The sequence below is a fragment of the Maniola jurtina genome, chromosome 27 (genome assembly GCF_905333055.1).
Source record: "Maniola jurtina chromosome 27, ilManJurt1.1, whole genome shotgun sequence".
NCBI classification, from domain to species: Eukaryota; Metazoa; Arthropoda; class Insecta; order Lepidoptera; family Nymphalidae; genus Maniola; species Maniola jurtina.
Window position 1 is genome coordinate 3,746,785 of NC_060055.1, and position 26,304 is coordinate 3,773,088.

Genomic DNA, 26,304 nt, shown 5'->3' on the forward strand with positions numbered 1-26,304 from the left:
ATACCATACCTACCATTCTGCGTAAATAAAACTCACAACGAAAAAAATTACCATCAATTTATTATTTCGCTTCAATAAGTATTGTAATTATTTTCTTTAAACGTTTTTTACTTTAGGTGCGATTATGACATGGACAATTAAAAAAAAATTAAAACAGTTTTCCGTCTATGGTTGTTGAAATGGTGCTTACCGCTCATTTAGCTGTGCACAATCTCTAAACTAAAACTAAAGTGACAGATCTAAATATAGTGCTGTCCTTTTCCACAGGAAGCATTATGAAACAGATAGCTAACACATTCGGGCCTGTCATTTTAGCTTAGTTTTGTCTACAACAAAAGCCACATTTTAGATAATCAAATTGGACGAGTTTACCTTTAACTGAGGTTAAACATGCGTTATAAGAGATAAGCGGTTTTAACGTGTTTAAATCGCGCCTAATTTAAAAAATAAATAAATAGTGTTGCCACATGTTAAAAATCTCCACTATTTAGTCCACATCAGCCTCTTGTATGTTATAAACAGCGTTATATCGACGTAAGTGTTTCAAAAGATTTTCAACGCTCATTTCTTCGTTTTCGATTTGCATTCTTACCGTCGAATTCGAACCTGCAACCGTTACACTTACACTTATTCTAGTCTTTTTCTACGTATTTTTTTTTTAATTCGCTATAGGCAAGCGCTTGACCACGGTCACACTTGATGCAAAGTGATGATGTGGTCTAAGATGGGGCGCGTTTACCTAGAAGGTGCCTATTCACTCTTGTTTTAAAGATACCCGGATTGTAATCGATAGGAACCACAGATCGCGGAAGAGTATTCCAAACCTTAGCCATGCGTATGAGGAAATGATTTTTAAAAATTTTAAAATTATAATTAAAATTAAACAGCAGATTTTTCGACATGTCAGCTTCAGTGTTGCCAGCCCCTTCCCCCGTTATTAAATGTGAACTACTATGAAGACCTCTCTGGCGAAGTGTGGTCTTATAACTTGGAAGATTCCGGGTTCGATTCCCGGCATGGGAAATTTGGGAATCGATAATTACTAAGCCTCAATAGCTCATCGGTTATAGGAGCGGATTGAAATCTGAAAGGTCGGCGGTTCAAACCCGGGTGGGGTTTGAACCGCCGACCTTTCAGATTTGCACTATTGTTGTACCCACTCCTGGCACAAGCTTTACGCTTAGTTGGAGGGGAAAGGTGAATGTTAGTCATGATTAAAATGGCTATGTTGTTTTTAATTTTAATGGTCTCCGATCTGATCATCATGCTGATTCACCAACTCAGTATTCAAGGAATGATAGCCACAGAGCCGTTTTGACATTAATTGGTTCTACATTGCTGCTTCACTGAGTGATATTAAAATGATTTTTCATACAAAATCTTCAATGGATTGAAATAAATGTTAAATGAGATCTGTGGCTTCAGACGTGGCTAGTTACCACTACACCAGAATAAATCAATAAGCTTAGGGTTAATAAGGATCTGTCAAGTGCAAATAATTACTTTACATCGAAAATTACGCACCAACGAACGAAACTTGAATCCATCTTCGCTGGATTGAAAAAAAAGTTAAAAAATTAAATTAAAAAAAAAAGAATAAAACCTGAAGACAACCCAAGGGAGGATTTCGAATTGGACCTTCCCTGTGATGGTCCTTTACCATCGTAGATAATTATTGAGTTTTTCTCGGACAGATCATGGTATTTATCTTCATTAACTTCGCTAAAAATTTAATTAAATACAATTAATTTTCCTGGAGGCTTCGGCCGTGGCTAGTTACCACCCTACTGACACACAAAATTCAAAATTCAAAATTCAAAATGTTTTTATTCAATTAGACTTTTACAAGTTCTTTCGAATCGTCAAAAGCATCTACCACTGGTTCGGAATGCCTTTCCTACCGAGAAGAACCAGCAAGAAACTCGGCGGTTGCTCTTTTCAAAGATGCCGCTAAGCGTCTTAGCGTTCCGGTACGACGCCGTGTAGACAGGGGTATGTGTTTAATAAAAACTGCTATACCCCTTCCAGGTTAGCCCCGCTTCCATCTTAGACTGCATCATCACTTACCACCACGAGAGATTGCAGTCAAGAGCTAACTTGTATCTGACTTAAAAAAAGAGGTAGGTATAATTGGAATGCTTACAAAAACACAATCCAATACCAGTAACCATTTGACATACTTGTAGATTTGGTATTTTTCAAACTCGCAATGTATACCGTGCAAAACTCGGGGTCAATGCCCCGCCTACGATGTGGCATTGGCCCTGCGGCACCTATCTACGCAACGATCGTTGACCTCTAGCGTCAGACAGACATTCTTTTCTCATCAAATGACTCTTTTAAAGCCTCTGGATTCTAGCTCTTTTGATCCTACATGCGTACCGAAATCTTTTAAGTTGCCAGTACATAAACAAAGTTTTAAAATTACCTAGTATCAACAAAAATGTCTTTCTCGCATTCCGTATCTGTAGCGCCCGATTCCATAAAATCATCTGTCACTGTCGCATCACTATCGAGATCCCCATCGATCATAGTATCGATTAAACCATCGATCACTTGTATCTCCTCTTCACCGATATCCAAACCAGTCACATCAGTACCCTCATCAATAGTGTCCAAATAATCGTTTATTTTCTTCTCGAAATTGTCATTCGGATACGCGATAACCTCGAAATCGTGGTTGTAACAATGCTCGATTATTTCATCGACTTTATCGATTATTTCGTTGATTAAATCGATTATAAAATCGTTCTCCTCGTTGATGACGCATTTCTTTGGACCATCATATCGACACATGATGTTTCCCTTTTCGGAGGTCATTATTATCATTTTCTTGGAGGCGAATGGTTTGAATCCTGTGTTTTTAAATCAATTACAAGTGTTTTTGTTATTTTTAACTACAGTATGGCAAACTAGAGCGATGACAGCCTATACTCTATTCACGGAAAGTTAGTATAGCGCTCTCTCTGTTGCTCTCCACACAAATGAGAGAGACAAAAATCTCAGTGGGCGTTAATCATTAAGAGTCGCCAACCAATCACAAACATGTTATCCAAAAACATTCGAAATTGTTTTCAAAAACATTCGAAATTCAATTCGAAAACAGTTTCGTTTGCGATTGATTAACTCAAAATGGTTAACAGCCAATCAGCTTTTGTCCCTGTCATTTGTATGGAATTGCGTAACAGAGAGCCCTATACTATCTTCCGTGAATAGAGTATAGGCGTTATGACGTCCGCCTTATATTCGGGAGGTCAGGGGTTCGATTCCGGACACGCACCTCTAACTTTTATGAGTTATGAGTACTTTAAGAAATTAAATATCATTTGCTTTAATGATAAAGGAAAATATCGTGAAGAAACCTTCATGCCTGAGAGTTCCCCATAATGTTCTCAAGGGTGTGTGAAGTCTGCCAATCCACGTTTGGCCAGTGTTAAGACTGAACTAGAGTGAGGGAACTTTCGGTTTGACTCCGGCTATGGATGACGTGAAATCAAAGAAAAGTTGTCTATTAAAAATATTCATAGCCTAATTCCCTAACTGTCGTGAACTGTTCTGTCGTGAATACTTCTCATTCTTAGGTTGAAATCATAGAGCACTTAGACTTAAGTTTAACAGGGCTCTCTCCGTCACTCGTTTCATACAATCGTAGTTCCAATTTCATTTGAATATTAAGCAACCAAAGTCCATGAAATTTTGCAGACATATTCTAGAAACTAATATCTATGTCTGTGGTTTTCCAGATTTCTGTTAAAATATTCGGTTTCAAAGTTACGCGGTGTTAAAAATTTCCATACAAATCTTTGAGCCCCTGTAATTTTAAAACTACATATTTTTAGAAAAATCTAAAACACCACAGACACAGATATTAGTTTCTAGAATATGTCTGCAAAATTTCATGGACTTTGATTGCTTAATATTCAAATGAAATTGGAACTACGATTGTATGAAACGAGTGACGGAGAGAGCCCTGTTAAGTATAAACGAGACAGATTTATACCAGCGGTATAACGCTGTCTCGTTTTAACATTGTTAAGACTGAGCAAAAGTCAAAGTGCGCTCTATAAATCTCTGCCTTAGAGGAGACCCGTGTTCTGTAGAGGGCCGATGATGAGTTGAAGATGACGTATAGATTAAAAATATTAACCGAATATATCCTTGTTAAACGCAGTGTTCTCTCGACTGATACTTCTAACGCACAGCCTGGATCGCTTCTGTCGCGAGACGCTTCGGTCCGGAGAGATTCGGCGACAGCATATTTGACAACCCTGAGATACTAGGTACTCTTCTTGAGGCTAGCAAATGGAGTAAACAAAACTATAAGAATGAAAATACTACATTAATGTCCATACCAAAAATAAAGAATATCCTCAGAAGTGATTTTAACTGGTACTGGAATTGGTCCACAAAGAGAGAGAAGTCATGTCCACCATCATGCGAAGGAAGCTCGCGTTCTTTGGGCATTTACAGAGCAGAGGACAATTCTTATTCCCAAGATTAGTGTTGGAAGAGAAAATTGCAGGCAAAAGAGCTCAAGGTCGACAAAGACGCAAATGGTTGGACGATATAACGGGGTGGACAGGGCTTAGTTACCCGAAGTTGAAAGAGGCGGCTTTAGATAGAGAAGCTTTTCGGATGATGATCTCCAAACGTCGATTCGAAAAAAGCATGCGATGATGATGATTGTAAAAGGGCGAGTAAACTAAGCGAGACCGTTAATTGCCATTTCGGCCAAGATTTGTATAGCTCTTTACTTTCGTTTGAGAGGAAGCAATAAATTAATTAATTCAAGAAAAAAGTGCAGTTTGTACAGTTTGATAATGATAATAATAATTGAACACTTTTGCCAAGTAAAATGTAATAATTTTTCTTTTAAGAATAAATTATAAGTGCTTATGAGTGGTCAAAATAATTTACAACTAGTTTGGAATGCTGGAAGAATAGTGACAACAAAAAAAACGGCCAAATTGAGAACCACCTCCTTTTTGGAATTTGGTTAAAAATAGAAGTCCCTTATGTAAATGTTTAAATAAATATTATATCTATTATCCATAATAAAATAAGCTCTATCGATCTACTCTACTTATCCTATACTAAGTCTACTAATACTAGGTATATTTTTGAGATAATATAAACGTACAGTAAGCTTCATTTGCGTCAAATTAGAGATCCGTAGTAAATGTCGCAGGAGCGCGCTAGTGAGCGGTTTAATCATCAAAGCTGCTTTGGGTCCCGTAGCTGATAGCAACGCTCTGACGTGGCCATAGATTAACGCATCCAATGGGGTTGGCCTAGATAAGGTAAGGTTATTAGGCAAATGCACTTATACCTTGGTCAGGGAGTTGATCAAACATCACATCACTCTCTCTCTCTCTTTTACATTGTATATAATTGAAAAGGACGCACTATTATGATTGGTCAATAGGTGTGACCATTCCCTAAAAATTTAATGGCTGTGTCTTGTCGCACACACCTTAAAGATTGCTAGCTTTTACCCGTGGCTTTGTACGTGCGATAGATAAATTAGAGATCCGTAGTAAATGTCGCAATAGCACGCTAGTGAGGGTTTAATCGTCACAGCCGCTTTGGGTCCCGTAGCTGATAGCAACGCACTGACGTGGCCATAGATTAACGCATCCAATGGCGTTGGCCTAAATAAAATGAGATCATTAAGCTTTGTTCAGGAAACTTAACTAACATAGAGCCTTCTCTCTTGCACAATAATTAGGAAGTGAAAAGGACGCACTATGATCAAAATTTTTGGTGTTGTAAGTTTTTTAAGCAGAATGGTAGTTAACAACATTTTGTTTTTGATGAAATATAATTTTCTTAACAATGTATTTTGTAAGAGTAATGCTTGAAAGTATGTGTTCAAAGCAACTTACGTGCCAAAGAAGTAGTCCCTATCGCCAAGCCTTTGGCTCAATGAGTTACAGCACTGTTCTACCTGGAAATATAAATAATCTAGATCTAATTTAAATTGATCAAAATTGAAAAAGATACATTTCTAAAGAAATTGTTGATAATGCTAACATGAAAAATAACTCTTAAATTTAGTATCATAATAATCCAGTGTTTGACAACTAGTCAAACCAGTATCTTTTTATCAAACATCGAAATACGCGCTTAGTATGCGAGCTTCTATGAAATACTGGCATGTGACGTCACAATGATTTGACGTGCTTTCTTAGCTTAATCGAAAATTAAAATGGTTATTACACTTAAAATTAACAAAAAAACGTGAATTTTACGTATTTTGGAAGACCCTCTATTTAATAATCACTGGAGAAAAAATTTATTTTTGACATAGGCAAATACCGTATTAGCTGTGTTTAGACCTGGTCTGAAGACATCCTAAGAGTAAAAAAATTAACTATTTTGTAGATATTCAAAATTCAACTGTACAACAGCTCTCACTGAACAATCTCCTTCATGCCTTCTTCATAAACGTGACACTGGCGAAACACACTGTGCCCAGCTGGCACACCTAAAAGCTAATAATTGGGAATTGAATTGAACATTGAAGAATCACACTAATATTATAAAGGCGAAAGTTTGTATGTGTGTGTGTGTGTGTGTGTGTGTGTGTGTGTGTGTGTGTGTGTGTGTGTGTGTGTGTGTGTGTATGTTTGTTACTCCTTCACGCAAAAACTACTGGACGGATTTGGCTGAAATTTAGAATGAAAATAGATTATACCCTGGATTAGCGCATAGGCTACTTTTTATCCCGGAAAATCTAAGAGTTCCCACGGGATTTTTAAAAAACCTTCATCCACGCGAACGAAGTCGCGGGCATCAGCTAGTACTTACATCAGCCAAAACCTGGTCCAGTATCTTATCGTGCCAATGCAGCGCTTTCAGCCGCTTGATGACGCTGGAGCGTTTGGACCTGGTCTGCAGCCATCCCAAGGGCCAAGGGTATACTGAAGAGTTGCGAACCCGGGTCACTGCATTAAATGTATCTTGATCTACCCATGATATGTAGAGCTGGAAAGGGAAAGATGTATGATTTTGACTGTGGTGTGTGGAAGTCCCTAAAATAGACCGATGTCCGACTGTGGACATCTATTGATTGATGATGATGATGATGATGCCTCAGCATTAACCAAAAACGCATGTTCCTTACTGCGATGTAGTTGTTTGGTGATAGAAAGCGTGCGATGGTGACCGACGCACGCGACCGACGTCAGCCTCATTATAGGCTCCATCTCGTAAAAAGAACCCTGACCGTTTTCTATTGTCCGCTCTCTCTGTCTGACTATATCCGTGCGCAGACATCCCTCTTTCTATCTCTAAGCGCTCTTTTTACGAGACTAGAGCTATATCAATGGAAGACGTACCTCAGCATTAACCAACACATTGGTGATCAAGCTCATATAAGCTCTCATTTCAGCTTGCTCCTCTGTGCTCAGCCTGGCACATAGGGACACGTTCTTGTTAGCTGCAAACTGCACTATCGGCTCTAACTACAACACTTGATGAAGGAAACATCTCTTCAAGGAGGTGTAAGGCCGAGCGAAGCGAGCGCGAAATTTAGGGGCTCTCTCGTACGGTTTCGTACTGCGACGTTTTTGGTATGATGCATAATAGCGACCAACGTACGAGACCGAAATCAGTCTTGTTATTAAAGGTTGACATACCTCAGCATACCCAGCAGTCGCAGGAAGCCGCTGGATTCAGGCGGCGCAAGACAGTGATGTGTGGAAGTCCTAAAATAGACCGATGTCCGACTGTGGACATCTATTGATTGATGACGATGATGATGCCTCAGCATTAACCAAAAACGCATGTTCCTTACTGCGATGTAGTTGTTTGGTGATAGAAAGCGTGCGATGGTGACCGACGCACGCGACCGACGTCAGCCTCATTATAGGCTCCGTCTCGTAAAAAGAACCCTGACCGTTTTCTATTGTCCGCTCTCTCTGTCTGACTGTATCCGTGCGCAGACAGCCCTCTCTTTCTCTCAGCGCTCTTTTTACGAGACTAGAGCTATCTATATCAATGGAAGACGTACCTCAGCATTAACCAACACATTGGTGATCAAGCTCATATAAGCTCTCATCTCAGCTCGCTCCTCTGTGCTCAGCCTGGCACATAGGGACACGTTCTTGTTTGCTGCAAACTGCACTATGGGCTCGAGCTCAGACACTACGAAGGCTCCACACTTGATGAAAGGAACTCGACCAGAGGGGGACATGAATTCTGCGTTCCAGCGCATCTCTACTTCGAAGGGTAGGTTGCACATCTGTGGACAAAATTGAATTTTTTTTTTCTCTCTGTATATTCTATTTTATATGGAGAACCGTGGAAGACATCTGTGGGCAAAATTCAATTTTTTTTTTTTCTCTGTATATTCTATTCTACATGGAGAACCCTGGAGGAGGCTTATGCTTATGGGCAAACTGAATGAAAAGAGAGAAAAAAAGAAAAACATACAAAACACCAGCTTAAAAATTATTTATTTGTTTAAAATATATGTGCATAGCATTAATTTATAGCATCTAATTGTAAATAAAGGCTCATAATGTTATTATGATTAGAATAGATCCAATCCAAGCGAAGCCGGGCGGATCAGCTAGTATGGAATAATTACCAACCTTCAAGAAAGCTTGTACAGCCAAGCAGCTGGCATTATCTGGTAGCAAGATCTGCTCCACTTCATACGGCTGGAACAGCTTGACATTGTCAGGCCATGGCTCTTGTGCTGTACATAAAGATTTATTTTTAACCCCCAACCCAAAAAGAGGGGTGTTATAAGTTTGATGTGTGTATCTGTGTATCTGTTTGTGGCAATGTAGCTCCTAAACTAATGAACCAATTTTAATTTAGTTTTTTTTTTGTTTGAAAGGTGGCTTGATCGAGGGTGTTCTTAGCTATTCAGCCAGCCGTTTAAAAGTTATCAGCTCTTTTCTAGTTACTGTAACCTTCACTTGTCGGGGGTGTTATAAATTTTTAATTTACACTTGTGTTACAGCAATTGTGATTAATTTGTGAGTATTTTTTAAGCATACAATTATGTTACATAAATTACAAGTATATTTATAATCAAACACATGCAATAAATCATTTCAAAATAATATAAGTAATTAAATAGTAACACTAATTTGGCTGTACACAAATATCTATATATAAGAGAAAGTGAAGAATAACACAAAGAATATTGTGCTAATGATAGTATTAAGTTCAAATCATAATTTTATTTGTTTTAGAAACTTGTGTACAGAAGAATTCAAAGTTAAAACCATTCTATTATTTACAAATACCAAAAAGTCAAACCTAACCTCCATTCCATCATTTACAGATTTTTAAATATCTAAAATCTGTTTTATAGTAACGAGTTTTGGTAATATGTTAGACACATTGTTAACACACATAAAAACTTAGAAGTTCTAAACCTATGCACGCCAAAACTAATGAAAACTTTATACCAAATATGAAATCATCTTCCTTCATTTTAAAAATATTAATAAGACTACAAAGTGATGTAACTACGGACAATCACTTCGAAGATTTAGGGCACCCGGTATCTATAATTAAATAATCGTGTCAACTATTTAAATATAACTAAAAACAAAAATTATGTAATGGGTGACATCATGTAAATAAAGATTGATTTTAACAACAAAACGTACTCACCATTGAGCGATGTGATTATAGTGTCTTTAAGGGATATTTCCGGCATGGTTTTATGTTATGGTCTAGTTTCAGGTTTTATGAAATATCGTGTATTTTTCATGAATTCAAAAAATCGAAACGCAGAAATCGAAAACGACAATTTTTCATTGACAATGTTGACATTGACAAACGAAACGATTTCCATGTGACTTTGACATTTGTGATAACGTTCAGTAACCCAAAACTAATCAATAATAATCATACCCGTAAGTTTTTTTTTTTGGAAATTCTTCGCAAGAAATATTTTTCTTAAACTAAAGTGCTCTACACGCCAAAACCACAATTTAGTAGTTAGAACTACCATGTTGATTACCCCGCGCGCTGGGCTTATTTTGAAACAATACTAGCGGATTACACCCGCGCATGCCACCCCGGTCGCATGCAGTAGGGTTATTCTCCGCTTGCTCGCCTTTACCGCCGTCGGCTTTCATGGAATGTATCACCACAGAGTACTTTTTGGTTGTTATATCACCAACTGCATGACATGCTGTGATGACATGAGCGGCACATGGTGCAGATGCCATGGCTCTCGAAGTCTTGCTGCAGGCAAGCTAGTCCTGGCCTGGCTTGCAAGTCAGGTTCTGAAGCCTTTGAAGTAACCCGCCAGATGTGTTGAACGTTTTAGGTTATAGATTTATATCGGAAGTTCTGCAAAGTCAATCTTAAACACTTAGTACAGTACAAAAACGCAGATAGACCAACAGATTTAGGATTTGTATAAGCAGAGTAAAGCTTCATCAGCAGTGAAAAGCGTAAATAATACCCTAATCCCTGCTAGTGAAGGGCCGTGTCTAAACGGACTAGGCATTCCAATGGCCGTTATAGCCAGAGGGCCAGACCTACAGTTTCAATCCCTGCCCGTTCCACATTTTTTGTAAATAATTGTATTAAAAAGTTACTACGAAGTTTACTCACACATTTGTATACGCTTCGTTATATTCTCGCCCACACAAGCTACATTATTCCTTAACAGATTAATTCCAAACGCAAATTCTTCATCGTCGAAGAAGTCAAATGGCTTTTCCAACGGCTCTATTAATTGCTTAGCATCCGTCATGTTTGTTCTGGAATTTATAAGTTCATTATACTTATGGAATATAGCTTCTCCAGCTCTGCTTGAGGGAGGGGGTGATGATGATCTGGGGCTCGATCGAGGTGATTTGAAGGTCCATTCGGAGGATAAAGAGGTTTTTATATTTGGATTTTCTAAGGTATCTTTATTCCACGTATCGCACACACTCATGTTGAATTTTGAAGAATATCTTGAAAAAATAATTAAGGTTAAGATTTTTTGACAGGAATTTTAAAAATTCTTGACTGTTTATTTTGATCTATAGAAGACAGAACCAAGAAAGATCAAGACTGCAGAATACCGTAACATAATGGTAGCACAGAACAGAAGAGAATGAACAGTGTATCTTTCTAAATAACATTAATAACATATATTATTTCACAAATCGGACCTAATATGAATTTTAACTATTAGCTTGACTAGTTTGTTGGTCAAAAGTAAAGTGTTACTAAAGTTACCCGCTTTACTTAACATGATATTTTTAGACTATGACCTATTTTTCTGACTGTGGATGTCAATGTCAAATGTCAATATAAAAAATCTCAAACAAGCGTTCAAGGTTCAAGCGTTGATTTCATTGAAAATTATTGAAAAGCATTTTTAATAAAAAGCTTTAATTTCTCAATATTTAATATAGCTGTTTTAAAATTGTTAAGGCCTAGTTTATAATTTAAAACCACATCAACAATGGCTGATGTTCTAGATATTGAGAATTCAGAGGAATTCGAAGTCGACGAAGATGGGGAACGTAAGTTAATCAAACTCCTACTTATATTTGATTTAATTGATTATAAAATTCTCTAATGACACGGAATATTCATAATTTTCGCTTAAAAATAAGGTTAGTTGTTTATAAATGCATAAATCAACTATTTTTTTTAATAATAGAAATAAAGTAGGTTATGTTGTCAGTTTTACATACAAAAATACCGTTTCGCTTTCCAATTTTTTTCTCTTTGAGACAAGTTATGTATTTAAAAATGTATTGAATTGTGTTTTAAATATTTGTACCATCTCTGATAGTTTATTGCTTCTTTATCTTCCTTAACTTTAAATGTAATTAACTAATTACAATATTTTTTATAATTTATGGTTGTGTTCTTCAGAGGGCATTGCACGGTTGAAGGAGAAGGCACGTAAACGCAAGGGCCGTGGGTTCGGCAATGAAACAGGAGTTGGTGGTTCAGAGAGAGGCAACAGAGGAAGGTATGGAGAAAAGGGTTTGAATATTTTTGTATGGAACCTGGCATACTTACAAGTCCAACCTGTAATATTTTTTTTGTAAAAATCTCTTTTTGGCGGCCAATGATAAAACATGTGTCAACGTGACCATATTTTAGTTTTTATTTTTTATTTTTTTCTTCACATCTCTTCCATCTGCAATCAGTCGGTGGACCATGAACAGATTTGAGGATCAAATATTTATCAGACCATATTTTAGTTAAAAAAAAAAATTAGAGATCCCTATGAAAATTGTAATAATGTTAATAGTGGTGTGCCCTACATAAATAGTTACATAGGTACACGAAAACAATGTATAATCTACCCATGTGAAGCTGGGGTGTGTCTCTAGTATTGTTAGTAGAACTGCTTCAAAAACTATAAACTCAAAATGTTGCAGATACGATAGTCTAGCCCCAGAAGGTGACGGTAATACACCAGGGCCGCAGCGGTCTGTAGAAGGCTGGATCCTATTTGTAAGCAATGTACATGAGGAGGCACAGGAGGAAGATATACAGGTATGTTCTCTGTCTAACACACACAGTCTCCATCTCCCCCTCTCACCTGATGTTCCAGGATAAACAAAGATGACAGTCTATCTCCAGAAGGCTTTGGCAATACATCAGGGCCGCAGGGTGTAAACATTTCTTTGGAGACAGTTGTGGTTTGGGTATTTTTAACCAACTTCGGAAAAAGGAGGTTCTCAATTCGTCTGAATCTTTTTTTTTTATGTGTATGTTGCCTGTCATTTTACTTTAATACTGTGTGTCTCCATAATATAAAAAAATAAGGTGTAAGGGCCTTATTGCTATAGCAATCTCTTACAGGCAACCTTTGGTGAAAGGATTTAAAGAGTGTGGGATGGTGCAAGAACTAAGAAGTAACATTAATTTTATCCCATCAATCTCCCCCTCTCGCCTTATTTTCCAGGATAAAAAGTATCCCATGTCCATCTAGATACAAGTATCCTTGCTAAGTCAGTAATTGGTCCAACGGTTGAACCATTGATGTTGGAAGTGCCACCCCTTTTAGGGGTGAACCATGATATAGGAACAGAAAGGCACACTTTTGCAATGAATAATTATTTAACTGGCTGATGCCAGTAACTTTTCAAGTTCTGTTGGGTTCGAAAATAGTCGGGCTTACATCAACTAAATGTGGGAGTAAAGCCTGTACATTCTACAGTTAAAATGGAAATCACTCTCCACTCTGGGCTGGTTTCCGCACTTAAACGTTTCCGTCTGGTTTGCATTATGGAAATCACTCATTTTCGGATTTGTATTAGTATTGATGGATTTCTCCAGAACCAATTCTCGGAGTTTGGTGAGATCAAGAACATACATCTCAACCTGGACCGGCGCACTGGCTTCCTGAAGGGCTACGCTTTGGTGGAGTATGAAACTCATAAGGAAGCAGCTGTAAGTATGAACATCTATTACATATGACGGAGTCAAGGGAAAAATAACAACAAAAGAAAGGTTCTGTAGGTATCCGAAGAGTGCCAATGGTACCCTATTATTAAGGGCTCTTTTCTGATAATTCAAACATATAGCCAAGTATGAGAGCGTTTCTTCAGAATCGTTTGCTTTTTAACTGGCGTAGCACGCAGCATCGCGCACGCGCAATACACGCGGCGGAACACGTGAAGTTATTCGTCAACGAGACAATATATCGACATTTATGATTGTATTTTTGTGTGTGATACTACGGCCACCGACTCGGGCCCCAACGCTGGTGTCGCTACGTTTCTCGCAACGCCTCTTCATAAGCGGAGAATAGCGTGACGCGACGTCTCTCCAGAAAAGAGCCCTAAGCCTCCACTCCATATTATGTTTGTCTGTCAGTGGACTGATCTCATGAACATTAATAGGGTAAAGTTGAAATTTTCAGTGTGTATTTCTGTTGCCGCTATAACAACAAATAGTAATAAACCAAGATGGCGAATTTAAAAATGACCGCCATGCTTTAAAAGAACATAGTTTCATATATTATGTAATCTTTGGTTCTACAACATTATACAAGGTATGAAAAGGACTTTGTCTGTGTTTCTTTGTCATTGGCTAATCTTTGTAAAGCCAGACGAAAGAAAAAAAAAGGTATGAAAACATTTTTGCGTCTGACTCGCACTGAACCGGTTTTTTAGTTGCGTCAGAGTGAACTAGAGGGAGGGAATCCTGAATCGACGATATGTCATATATTATTAAACTAGCTGATGCCCGCAGCTTCGCCCGCGTGGATTGGTCAGATCCCCTGCAGCATCAGGATTGAGGAGTTGGAATCCAAATTTTTTATGAAACAATGTCGCAAAGTTCCTCTATCGATTAAAAAAAAAATTACGCAAATCGGTTCAGAAATCTCAGAGATTTCGGTGTACATAGGTAGAAAAACACAACTCCCTTTTTGAAAGTCGGTTAAAAAAGTAGCCTATGTTACACCCTGGTCAATCCTCTACTTGTCTGTGAAAATCCCGTCAAAATCCGTTCAGCCGTTCCAAAGATTAGCCTTTTCAAACAGACAGACAGACAGACAGACAAAAATTTTAAAAACGTGTGATTCAGTCAAGGTATCGTTTAAATAACCCTATGAGCTTAATATGAGGTAGTTATTTCGAAATTACAGACAGACACTCCAATTTTATTTATTAGTATAGATAAAATCATAGGAAAATAGGGCTTTCTGCGTCAAATGTACTAACATTTAACGCCTGCCAGATACGACGAGGTCTCGACGTTTTGTTACAGTTAAACTTCCAGCATTCCATCCATCCATTATTAAAGTGTTTATTTAAACTGAACTTTTGTTTCCACAGAGCGCTAGAGAAGCCCTAGACGGCACAGACATCCTGGGACAGGCCATCTCAGTGGACTGGTGCTTCGTCAAAGGCCCCACCAAGACGCACAAGAAACGACGATAACCACTTGTAATGAAGATAAATGTATTGCACTTACTTTTTACTTACGCCAAGGAAATTCTATTCCAAAAGACTGTCTATTCAGTGAATATGTTACTGTAAAAGTCCGAAGTACGGTAAATCCTGAGATTTTCAGAAAAACCTTAGAATTACAATTACGTTTAGATTCGGCGTTCAAATTTTACTGGTTTTTTTAAATGAAATAAAATCAAATTTATCTCATCTCACTAATATTATAAAGGCGAAAGTTTGTATGTGTGTGTGTGTGTGTGTGTGTGTGTATGTTTGTTACTCCTTCACGCAAAAACTACTGGACGGATTTGGCTGAAATTTGGAATGGAGATAGATAATATCCTGGATTAGCACATAGGCTACTTTTTATCCCGGAAAATCAAAGAGTTCCCACGGGATTTCGAAAAACCTAAACCACGCGGGCGAAGTCGCGGGCATCGGCTAGTTATTTATAATAATAATTGGGGGGAGGGGCGGGGATGCTTAAACAAAATCCCCAATGGTGAGAATACAAGATGGTGGCTACACTTTCATAGGTGGAGTGGTTTTTGCTAGAAAATGAGTAGAACCTTAGTCTACTTGATAAACAGAATAAATCAAGATGGTGGAATCTATTTTTCCATGTAAAATATATGACAACTAAGATATTAAAAAATATCTAGTAGGTATAGGCAAGATCCGTATTTTGAAATTTAATTTAATTTATTTTATCATGAATACTACTTGAAAAAAAAAAACAACTGAAAAACCAACACTATGCTTGCGGACAACCACGCGCCCTACTAGTATATTAAAGGTAGACCCTTTCACATCTTAGATTTTACTTGGAAATCTTAGGATTTATCGATATTACACATATTTTCATAAAAATTATACTTATTAAAAATACAGCCAAGTTTTTTGTATTAAACATTAATACAGTTAGCGTCACAAAAAGAGATCCCTCGAATCTGGGAAATGGTGGTACTATGGGAGACAATATCATATGAATGGTTGTACCACCGCGCGGTTGGTTCGTCAGTCAAGCTTTTGTTAAATGCATATTATGAAAGATTAGTATTAATGAGCAAGACAAATAATGGCAGAGGTCTTTTTACGTGACCCTAACTACCAATTTAAAAGTGCACTGCTAAATACATTATCTAAGTTAAGACTAATGTATAATATTAATTTAATATAAGAGATTGAGATAAATACTACATTTTGTTTTATTTATCTATACTAATAAATAAAATTGAAGTGTCTGTCTGTAATTTCGAAATAACTACCTCATATGATCATATAATGGTTATTTGAACTGTACCTACCTACCATAACTGAATTACACGTTTTTAAAATTTTTGTCTGTTTGTTTGAACGGGCTAGTCTTCGGAACGGCTGGACCTATTTCGACGGGACTTTCACTGACAAATAGAAGATTAGCAAAGGCTACTTTTTTAACCGACTTTCAAAAATGGAGTTGTGTTTTTGCACCTATGTACTCGATATCTCCGAGAATTATGAACCGATTGTGTAATTTTTTTTAATCGATTTCGAATCGATAGAGGAACTTTGCGACATTGTTCCATAAAAAATTTGGATTACTACTCAATGCTGCAGGACCTGACCACCAAAGCTGATGAGGTTTAGAAACTGTTGGTTATAAACAATTGATATTGAAGGCATCTATACCAAGGAAAGGCTGCCTAGTCGTTGACCTCGAGGACCCAACTCCACAACCCTGATGCTGTAAGGAATTGCATTTCTAAATCCTGGTGATCCCTCAGGATTTTTAAATGATTATCCGCTTAAATGTTTTTAAATGGCATAGAAACACGTTGCATCCCGGGGACGGGCTGTTGCAGGCTACTTTTGTCCTGGGAAATCAAGTTCTCACGGGATTTTTAAAACCCTAAATCCACGCAGACGAAGCTGCGGGCATCAGCTAGTCTGTATAATGTAACGCCACACCGCCTCAGCCAATCGCAACGCGCCAACGCCAACCAGACTATCCGAGTCAAGCCGAGCCAAACGCCGGCCAATCATAGCCTAGCGGCCATTGACAGCCGAACGCCACTCAGCAACAACTGCCGAATGCCTTCGGTGGGGATAACGCCATATAAAGCCATGCGAGCTCATTTTTAGGATTATTATTGTATCGTACGCATTATAAGCTGAAATACTGCCGGTTTGTGTAAATAAGTAAGTGTGTAATAAATGTGTAATAAGTAAATAAGTGTATTAGTAACAAATATATGAGAGTAATTATTAGTGTGTTGAGTGAAGTGATAAAATAAATTAGTGCGATTATACTGATTTGCTCTTTTTATTTAAACCCACTGTTTCAATATATAAATGGAAAAGCTGGCTGACTGACTGATCTATCAACACACAGGTCAAACTACTGGATGGATCAAGCTGTGATATGTAGATAGTTATAATGGCGTAGACCAGGGGTCTCCAAATTTTGAAGTCTTAGGGCCATAATGATTTTGTTAGTGTTCCAATTGCCAAAACAGTTTTAATTTTTCTGCCCTTAATTACATATTTCTAGCTAGACTAGACAGCAAAGTACGCGACCTAAGCAAATAAGGCTTTTTTTGCATTTCAATTACTTAACGTTATTAGTTTGCTTAAGTTTAGGTACTAGACAACAGTGGACGGAATATGATGATTAGATTATATGGGGGTAGTAGCAAAATAAAACACTAGTATTTCCTTAGGCATATATTATTCTCAAGCTATTGAGCTCGCGTTGGACGCGATACGCGGCCACAGGTCGGCGCACTCCTTGGCGACAGGGCCCGTGATGGCGGACCCCTTCATTTCACCCTTGATGTTGACTATGACCCCCGCATTGTCCTCAAAGTATATAAACCACCCAAGAAAGTGAAAACTTTAACAAAAAGGAGCCTCTATGAGAAAATAACTCGAACGTTACTAACACATCCTTACTCTGTGCTACTATCTCTGTGAATTCAGCAATAGACCTATAGTATAAGGTCCTCGATGACCTATCTTTTATGCAGAATTGTTAGTCCATCACAGTATTATCCTAAGAAAACCCCTACCATGGGAAAAATTAATGGAAAACAGAAAAATACATAGTAATTAAATTAACCTATGTGTATGGTTCAGACCGTATAGTAGACTGACAAAATAGGATGGTGGGAAACAGCCGATTGAGGACAGGGTATGGTAGCGCTCACTAGGGAATGCCTATGTTCAGCAATGGACAAGCAATGATGAAGAGTAGACTAATATGGGGGTAGTAGCAAAATAAAACACTGGTATTTCCTTAGGCATATATTATTCTCAAGCTATTGAGCTCGCGTTGGACGCGATACGCGGCCACAGGTCGGCGCACTCCTTGGCGACAGGGCCCGTGATGGCGGACCCCTTCATTTCACCCTTGTTGTTGACTATGACCCCCGCATTGTCCTCAAAGTATATAAACACCCCGTCCCGCCTCCTGAAAGGCTTCCGCTGCCTGATCACCACTGCTGGCATTACCTGGGAAGACAAGATTATGTCTAAATTCAAGTTCAAACTCAAAACATTTTTAATCAATGATCAACCCATTTCCGCCCCACTACTGAGTACGGGTCTCCTCTCAGAATGAGAAGGGTTTAGGCCATAGTCTGCCACGCTGGCCCAATGCGGATTGGCAGACTTCACACACCTTTGAGAACATGGAGAACTCTCAGGCATGCAGGTTTCCTCACGATGTTTTCCTTCACCGATAAAGCAAGTGATATTAAATTGCTTAAAACACGCATAACTCTAACTAATTTTTAATCAATTAGACTTTTTTCAAGTACTTTTGAATCGTCAAAAGCATCTACCACTGGTTCGGAATGCTTTTCATACGGAGAAGAACCAATTGCTCAGTCAGCCAAGGCATAACAACATACTGCTTCCAATTCAGACAATATTTAGCGAAACCATGGCGATCATCACAGCAACTTAAATAAGAACTGGTGAATAAAAAATTGGTTGTTTGTAAAGTCGGTTTACTGACGATAGTTGAACGTGACAACAAAGGCCGATTGTGCTTCTTTGTCGCTCGTTCCGCGCTCTCGCTTGCACTTCAAGCCTTACATGGAACGCCTCAGAGCGAGGTAACGCCGCATGCGTCATGTTTTTTCGTGCGTGCAGCCGGCTCTATCGAATTATAAGACGTTGTCACGTCAAAATTTCATCATAGTTACTGTACTTTCCTACATTGGGAACATAGGATGGTTTAAGGTGCAATTTAATTTGGTTTTTTTGCAATTTGTAAACTAATACGACAAAGTAGGCTTATGGCAGTCTAGTAGCGCCAATGGCAGTATCATCTCCACAGGTTTATATAAAAATCTTTACTTGAAAGTGTCCAGTTTAACTAACTTCTTTCCTACATTGGGAAAATGCAGCATTTACACCCCTACTGCCACAGTTAAATAGATCACCCACTATGCAGGTCGAGGTCAATAGATAAAAATAATTATAAAAAATAAAAAACGTGATTCTTACGTAACACTTTTGTTTTTTCAACTGATGGGAATTTGTAGAAGAAAATTTCAAAAATCCCTGTTACTATGGAGATTGTCAATGGGGTTTGTTAAGTTGTCTTCCACTAATTCCCATTAGGAGCCGTAAGAAATTTTCCCATCCCTTTTGATGAAGATTGTCCGAATTAATAGAATTACCCATTTTTCCCATTGTCAAAAACAACCAAACATTTACTAACTCCTACAGAGAAAAACAGAACATATTGAATGAAAGCATACCTTTTTCCTAAGTTCTGGTTTGCCTTTCTTTACTGTGGCTACGATCATGTCTCCAGATCCAGCAGCTGGTAATCTGTTCAGGCGACCTTTGATACCTTGCACAGCTATCACATACAGGTTCTTTGCACCTTGAAATTAAGAAATAGTCTCTAGAGCACCACAAACAAACAAACAGAAATATATGTATACAGACTGATGAACTCAGAACACTCCTTCATGTTACACAGTTGTGTAAAAATACATTAAAATGTAGGAAACAATATGTAGGTAAGATATAGAATGAATTAAGATTAATTCATAAACTTTCACAAGATCAGTTATTTCAAAACTGAATATAATGTGTGGTTTACATAGATTACTAGTATAGTAACCATCTCTAGTACACTCAGTGAATACAAATTTATTCCCTATTTCATGGGAATTACGAAAAATCTGCCTTATTCCTTGTCTGCAATCTGCATTATAAAGGGAACCTCTATGCTTTTTAATACAAACTCTATAGGTTGGGGCTGGGTATTGAGGAGTCTGTCTGTGATTCAGGTTTTTCTATATAATAGAACAAGTATCTAAATTAAACTACATAATAGGTTGTACAGAGACAATTTCTATGTTTCAAACCAAAACTTAGCTTGCTCTCGAAGGCATGGGGGATGTTAAAAGTGAGTAAGTATTCCTGAAGTTCAGTCCCCCATGTTACAGAAACAACTAAGATTGCTTTAACATCGTTATCAAGTTATGTTTGAAAATTTGTTATTCAGCATCCCGAAATAGAATAGAATAGAATAGAATAAAATTTATTCGTTGAAACCGACACATAAACATAGTATTACAAATAATGACGCTTATACAAAACTAAAAATAAAAAATATAAACCCTAAAATATAAAATTTAAAATATAAAACTTAAAAACTAACTTAACTTAAACAGTGTATTATGTATGTATTATGTGTCGTGCCAACGAAAGGGCCCGAACTCAGCTTGATGTTGTGGATACACAATGTACCCACAACGCTGGTATTCTGTGGAAATGTGGTGCTTATACTTAAATACTTAAAAACATGATGTTTGAGGTTAAGTTTTTATAATAACAACGAACTGGAAATCTTCAGACACAGCCAAGGAAAACATCATCATACATCACAACAACTTTAAAGTTGCGAATAAAAAATCATCACTAGAAATCCAGTTCACAACGCAAAAGTAAGGTTATGAATAACAAAACAATGTTTTATTTACCTGTGTTGTCTGCGCAGTTTATTACGGCTCCCACTGGGAGACCCAGCGAGATGCGGAACTTCGCTCCCGCGGAACCACCACGTCCTTAAAAATATTAAAAATGCACTTTTTATTCATCTTTCACAAATTCGTAACACATGACATCTACGAGAACATTTCATAGAAATAAACATGCATTCACGTTAAAAACTGTACAGAATTAATAATACACATCGTTGGTACACGATTTAGCTAAATTTTAACGTGATTTAAACGGATATTTTATATTTCACGAACCTCTTTTAGACATTTTCTTGTGTCAATTTTTTGGAGAGGAAATTGAAAGAACCTCAACGTGAACTTAGCAGCGGATTGCGGTTTGTTTTCGTTCGGAAACGATGACACTTTTCTATTGGACACAAGAAAACGTGCAATTGAAACGGGTAACATTGTACTCGTATATTTGCCAAGATTTTTAGGTTGGCATTCAAAAAGTTGTGCGTTTGCTATTATAATATAATTTTTAAGAAATCAGATATAAACATGGTGGAAATTAATGATCCCAGAGGCAGATGTTACGCAATAATTAGTTACAATACAAACGAAAAGCTAAAAAGCCTGGATACATTTTTTTTTAATCGGTGCTTTGTGAATGGAACATTTTTATATGATAGAAATTGCTTAATTTTCTTAAATTCTTTAATCATAATTACCTGAATCATCATCTAATTTTTATATCAATGAGTAATTTTCCCGTGATCATCCTGTGGGTTTTATTTTTGTCGAAGAAGTTTGAGCAATGGTGTAGGGAAAAGTGTATACCTATTACAATAATTTTATTCGCCTTAGGAAGTGAAACGTTGTAGTAATGTAGTGAAACCTTATACAAATACGATTTGAACCTTTGTTTCAAAATTCGATTTTTTAATTTTATGTTTACAGAAACCCGATGACAGCGTTTATTGTGTTTCTAAAGTTACCCAGTTTAATTTACTGGAAATGTCTATAATTTTCTGCACGAAACTATACGTTCCGTTTCTCACTTGGTTTGAGCTGACAACTAGTAGTTTGAGGATATATTTCTTAGCAAATCCTATTCATCCATTAGCTGTTTAGTTTTATCTAATATTTCATTTGTTGTTAATTTATTTAATTTTTTATATTATGGCATATTCATTATAGAAGAATTTGTTTTTTAAATTAAATTAAAATCCATATAGTTACAGTAGAATGGAACCAAAATGACAAGTCAAAAAGTGTGTTTGTCAATTTTGTGTAAACTGTCAAATGTCAACTGTCGAACTGCCGAACAGTTTGTCATCGTGTAAACAAAAAATCTTATAAAATTTTGTATTTTCTAGTTAATTTACTTGAGATTTGATAGTAAAAATGTCGTTTATGGGTGATCTGATGAATCCGGCACCGCTGTGGCACAACGGTCCGTCACCGGGCTCGTTTTACAGCTTCCCAGCAAATGCAACCTCATTGAAACCTGCAAGTCACACAGTCCAAAATTTTCGAGCGCAGTAAGTAACAAACACCGCTACTGAAAGTTTTTTCGCTTAAAATATACCTACACTGCTAAGACGTGAAATGAATTCTTAGTTTCGACGCCAACTGTATGCATATTTCTTATTGGTACTTCCTAAACAACTTTTTCTGATGTACCTATCTGCCCATGTTTTGGATACCTCCATTAATATTGAGGGTAACTCCACTCATTTTTTGTATAACTTGCATCATCTTGTGTATAACTTCACATCTGTAATGGTCAAACTCCATTCATGTTATGAATAACCCTATTCATCTTTTGAGTAAGCCTACTCATGTTATGATACTACTACAAACTATTCATTTGTATGAATAACTCCATTCAAGCCCTAACTGTTGGAATAAGGCTGGATTTCCCATCCCTGGCCCTCTACTGAGCCCAGGTCTCCTCTCAGACCGAGATGGGCTGAGAATATAGACTGCCTGCTTTTGTCTAGTGGGAGACTTAGGGCATGGCTAGTTACCACCCTACCGGCAAAGCTGTGCCGCCTAGCGATTTAGCGTTCTGGTATGATGCCGTATATAAACCAAAGGGATATGGTTTTAATAAAAACTGCCATACTCCTTGCAGCCCCCCGATTGTGTAAGAAAAACGTATTCAGTGTTATTGTTATCGTCAAAAAATTCTGCATTATGATTGGCTGTAAAAAAAGGTAAACAGCGAATGAACCAATCAAAGGGCAGAATTTCTTGACGATAACGATAACCATGAATAGGTTTTCCTTACACAACCAGGGGGTAGGTTAGCTCGCTTTCATTTTAGACTGCACCATCACTTACCACCAGGTGTGATCACAGTCAAGGGCTAACTTGTATAGGAAAAAAAAAATTGAATTCCACAGCTCAGCAACACCAATCACCACAACAACAACAGTCATAGGCCTCAAGTTCGACAAGGGTTGTGTGATAGCAGCAGACACGCTCGGTTCATATGGATCACTCGCCCGTTTCCGTGACTGTCCTCGTGTGTTGAAGGTCAACGACCTGACGCTGCTGGGCTCTGGGGGCGACTATGCAGATTATCAGTACTTGAAGGATATCATTGAGCAGAAAATGTAAGTTCATTCTTTCTGTCTTCTGTATGGGCTGGTTTTGGCACATCTGTCTGCCTGTCTGTCAGTTTCTTGCTGGTTCTTCTAGGTAGTAAATGCATTCCGAACCAGTGGTAGATGGTGGTGGTAGTGGTGGCTCTTGACAATTCAAAAGTATGTACTTGTAAAAATTCAATTAAAGAAGGTTGGCGAATTTGGACCCAGCATTTTTAAAAACCGTTCAGATTCAGAAATCATTTAATTTTAATAATATTATATTAATAATATTATATTAATAATATTATATTATATATTTAATAATATTATTTTTCATAGTATTTTTCTGTGATCAAAAATATAATTATTCACAAGTACACATTATAAATAACTGTATCTTTTTTCTCCAAACTTTTGATAGACTTTGATGAAGTTTTTTGTTAGTCTGGTTTACTAGAACAAGCATGAGAAGTTAGATTCGTGAACGTGGGCTTGAGGCCCACGGTTCTGTTAGTTTGGGTCAGAAACTCTATGGAATTCGCCAATTTCTTTTGAATTCTTATTTTTCCAGGATTTGTTAACCAATTTGTTTTTTTTTTTCATTTCAGTATTGATGAACAGTGCATCGGTGATGGTCTGCAGCTGAAGCCAAAATCCCTACACTGCTGGCTCACCAGGGTACTGTACAACAAGAGAAGCAAGATGGATCCCCTGTGGAACAACTATGTTGTTGCTGGAATCCAGGTAATATTCCTGATCATTATGACCTTAGCAGTTTCTCAACACGAAAACCATTGAGGTTTTTTTTTTCGAGACTTGGGCGCGTTTGGAACCCTCGTAGCGTTAGTTCGAAGTTACGTAATTAATTATCACCACTATATCGTACAAAAACAATTTCGACCATCAAACAGAGTACAATTGTACCTACTTTGAATAAAGCAAAATTGTGTCATTTCTTTGAAAAATAGATAAATGCTAGATCTACTTTGATCCAACGTAAATCCAGCTGAATTGAAAATGCAGCTGGATTGCAATCCCTAATTGTATTTATGTCAAAAATGAATATTACCCTGGTTTTAACTGACTTAAAAAAAAAGTGGTTGTCTGTAAAGTCGGTTTACTGACGATAGTTGAACGTGACAACAAAGGCCGATTGTGCTTCTTTGTCGCTCGTTCCGCGCTCTCGCTTGCACTTCAAGCCTTACATGGAACGCCTCAGAGCTAGGTAACGCCGCATGAGTCATGTTTTTTCGTGCGTGCAGCCCAGTGCAGCCGGCTCTATCGAATTATAAGACGTTGTCACGTCAAAAGAGGAGGTTCTGAATTCATCTCGGTTTTAATTCCATGATTCAGGACGGAGAGCCTTTCCTGGGTGCGGTGGACAAGCTAGGCACAGCATATGAAGACGACACCATTGCTACTGGCCTGGGAGCTTACATGGCCACTCCGCTGTTACGTCAGGCCAATGAGAAGGGACTTCTGGACGAAGAGGCTGCCAAGTATGTGATATGTATATGTTTTTTATTTTCTATTCAAATACAAGTTAGCCCTTGACTGCAACCTCACCTGGTGGTAAGTGATGATGCAGTCTAAGATGGAAGCAGGCTGACCTGGAAGGGGCATGGCAGTTTTTATTAAACCCATACCCATTTGGTTTCTACACAGCATTGTACTGGAACGCTAAAACGCTTGGCGATACGGCTTTGCCTGTAGGGTGGTAACTAGCCACGGCCAAAGTCTCCCACCAAACTAGACCAGAAATTTTAGAAATTATAAAATTCCAAACCCCTGTAGGGAATCATACCTGGGACCTCTCACTAATAAGACCACCAGGCGGCTGACCATCGCAGGTCCAGTGTACTTGTGTTATTAGTATAGGTCAGTGATTTTTAAAGTCTTGATTATTTTTTTTTAATTTCAGGGCCCTAGTACGCAAATGCATGGAGGTCCTATTCTACCGCGACGCGCGTTCGTTCCCTCGCTACCAGCTAGGCATAGTGACCTCTGCCGGCGTTACTGTTGAAGAGCCGGTGGAGCTCAAGCATGACTGGTCGCTGGCGCACATGATCCATATGAAGTGAATATAGCGAAAATACTGTATTTTAATAAAAAGTGTTAAAATGACTTAGTTTTTTTTTTCTTTACACCTACCTACGCAAATAGTTGGTGAGAATTTTGTAGATCAAAAGGGCTAGGCACCCAGAGCCGTGTATAGGTACTCTAAAAGACTTTTTTGTGAGTTGAATTTCTCTAACAATTAGACTAGGCGTATGCTGAGAAGCAGGCGACGCAGCACATCACAACACAGCACACGCAGGGCAGGGCAGTTGAGGAAGACATGCCCCCTCCGCATGCTGCTGCCGCCGCCGTCTGGATGATTTGAATCATACAAACGAGGTTCACAACGAACTAATTCAATTAAAAGTTCTGTCATTGCAACAAAATTATAAAATATTGTTAATAAATACGTCTCGACGTGCACGTGTCGCGCAGAATTCTGTGCCGGCACTACAACGAGACGCAGAGCATGACAGACACATGTCTGCGTCGCAAGTGCCTGCGCCGCAGCGTACGTAGTTCAATGACGTTCCATGCTTTACAAAATCTGCTCTGCTGTGCCCTACGTGGACCGGCGTCGCCTGCGTCTCAGCATACGCCTAGCCTTACAAGTATAAATTAAAAATTTATACCACCCCCGACAAGTGAAGGTAACAGTAACTAGAAAAGAGCTGACAACTTTCAAACGGCTGAACCGATTTTCTTGCCATTTTTATCGTAAAATAAGTGGGAAAGAAGTTATCGTCAAAAAACTGTTTTTGGACGCCATTTATCCAAGATGGCGGCGTGAGTGGCAAAGATTCGAGGTGG

General features: G+C 38.0%; 4 protein-coding genes across 7 annotated transcripts; 2 read left to right on the forward strand and 2 right to left on the reverse strand.

Annotated features, from left to right (window-relative positions):
* Window positions 1–39: 39 nt before the first annotated feature.
* LOC123879030 lies at window positions 40–11,000 on the reverse strand. Of its 3 annotated transcripts, XM_045926529.1 has the most exons (11): window positions 9,637–9,786; window positions 9,429–9,527; window positions 8,598–8,704; window positions 8,015–8,245; window positions 6,811–6,987; window positions 5,886–5,947; window positions 5,141–5,291; window positions 4,148–4,295; window positions 2,429–2,855; window positions 1,604–1,722; window positions 40–606 (listed from the first exon to the last, which is right to left on the reverse strand). In XM_045926529.1, the coding sequence occupies exons 2-11, from the start codon at window positions 9,451–9,453 to the stop codon at window positions 488–490; spliced, it is 1,566 nt and encodes a 521-aa protein (XP_045782485.1). In that variant the 5' UTR covers window positions 9,454–9,527; window positions 9,637–9,786; the 3' UTR covers window positions 40–487. The 3 variants fall into 3 exon arrangements, with proteins under 3 accessions (XP_045782485.1, XP_045782482.1, XP_045782483.1); XM_045926526.1 differs by lacking the exons at window positions 9,429–9,527; window positions 9,637–9,786 and adding an exon at window positions 10,591–11,000; XM_045926527.1 differs by lacking the exon at window positions 9,429–9,527.
* Window positions 11,001–11,275: 275 nt separating this feature from the next.
* Window positions 11,276–15,184, forward strand: LOC123879047 (RNA-binding protein 8A). The gene is made up of 5 exons (XM_045926560.1): window positions 11,276–11,495; window positions 11,854–11,953; window positions 12,369–12,486; window positions 13,273–13,386; window positions 14,778–15,184. The coding sequence occupies exons 1-5, from the start codon at window positions 11,435–11,437 to the stop codon at window positions 14,880–14,882; spliced, it is 498 nt and encodes a 165-aa protein (XP_045782516.1). The 5' UTR covers window positions 11,276–11,434; the 3' UTR covers window positions 14,883–15,184.
* A 2,979-nt stretch (window positions 15,185–18,163) lies between these two features.
* Window positions 18,164–21,276, reverse strand: LOC123879048 (60S ribosomal protein L23). Its single transcript, XM_045926561.1, has 4 exons — window positions 21,155–21,276; window positions 20,879–20,962; window positions 19,643–19,770; window positions 18,164–18,383 (listed from the first exon to the last, which is right to left on the reverse strand). The coding sequence occupies exons 1-4, from the start codon at window positions 21,165–21,167 to the stop codon at window positions 18,186–18,188; spliced, it is 423 nt and encodes a 140-aa protein (XP_045782517.1). The 5' UTR covers window positions 21,168–21,276; the 3' UTR covers window positions 18,164–18,185.
* Window positions 21,277–22,134: 858 nt separating this feature from the next.
* LOC123879045 (proteasome subunit beta type-4) lies at window positions 22,135–25,559 on the forward strand. Of its 2 annotated transcripts, none has more exons than XM_045926556.1 (5): window positions 22,135–22,383; window positions 23,251–23,463; window positions 24,045–24,180; window positions 24,790–24,935; window positions 25,358–25,559. In XM_045926556.1, the coding sequence occupies exons 1-5, from the start codon at window positions 22,247–22,249 to the stop codon at window positions 25,515–25,517; spliced, it is 792 nt and encodes a 263-aa protein (XP_045782512.1). In that variant the 5' UTR covers window positions 22,135–22,246; the 3' UTR covers window positions 25,518–25,559. The 2 variants fall into 2 exon arrangements, with proteins under 2 accessions (XP_045782512.1, XP_045782513.1); XM_045926557.1 differs by having other exon boundaries at window positions 24,045–24,173; window positions 24,783–24,935.
* Window positions 25,560–26,304: the final 745 nt, after the last annotated feature.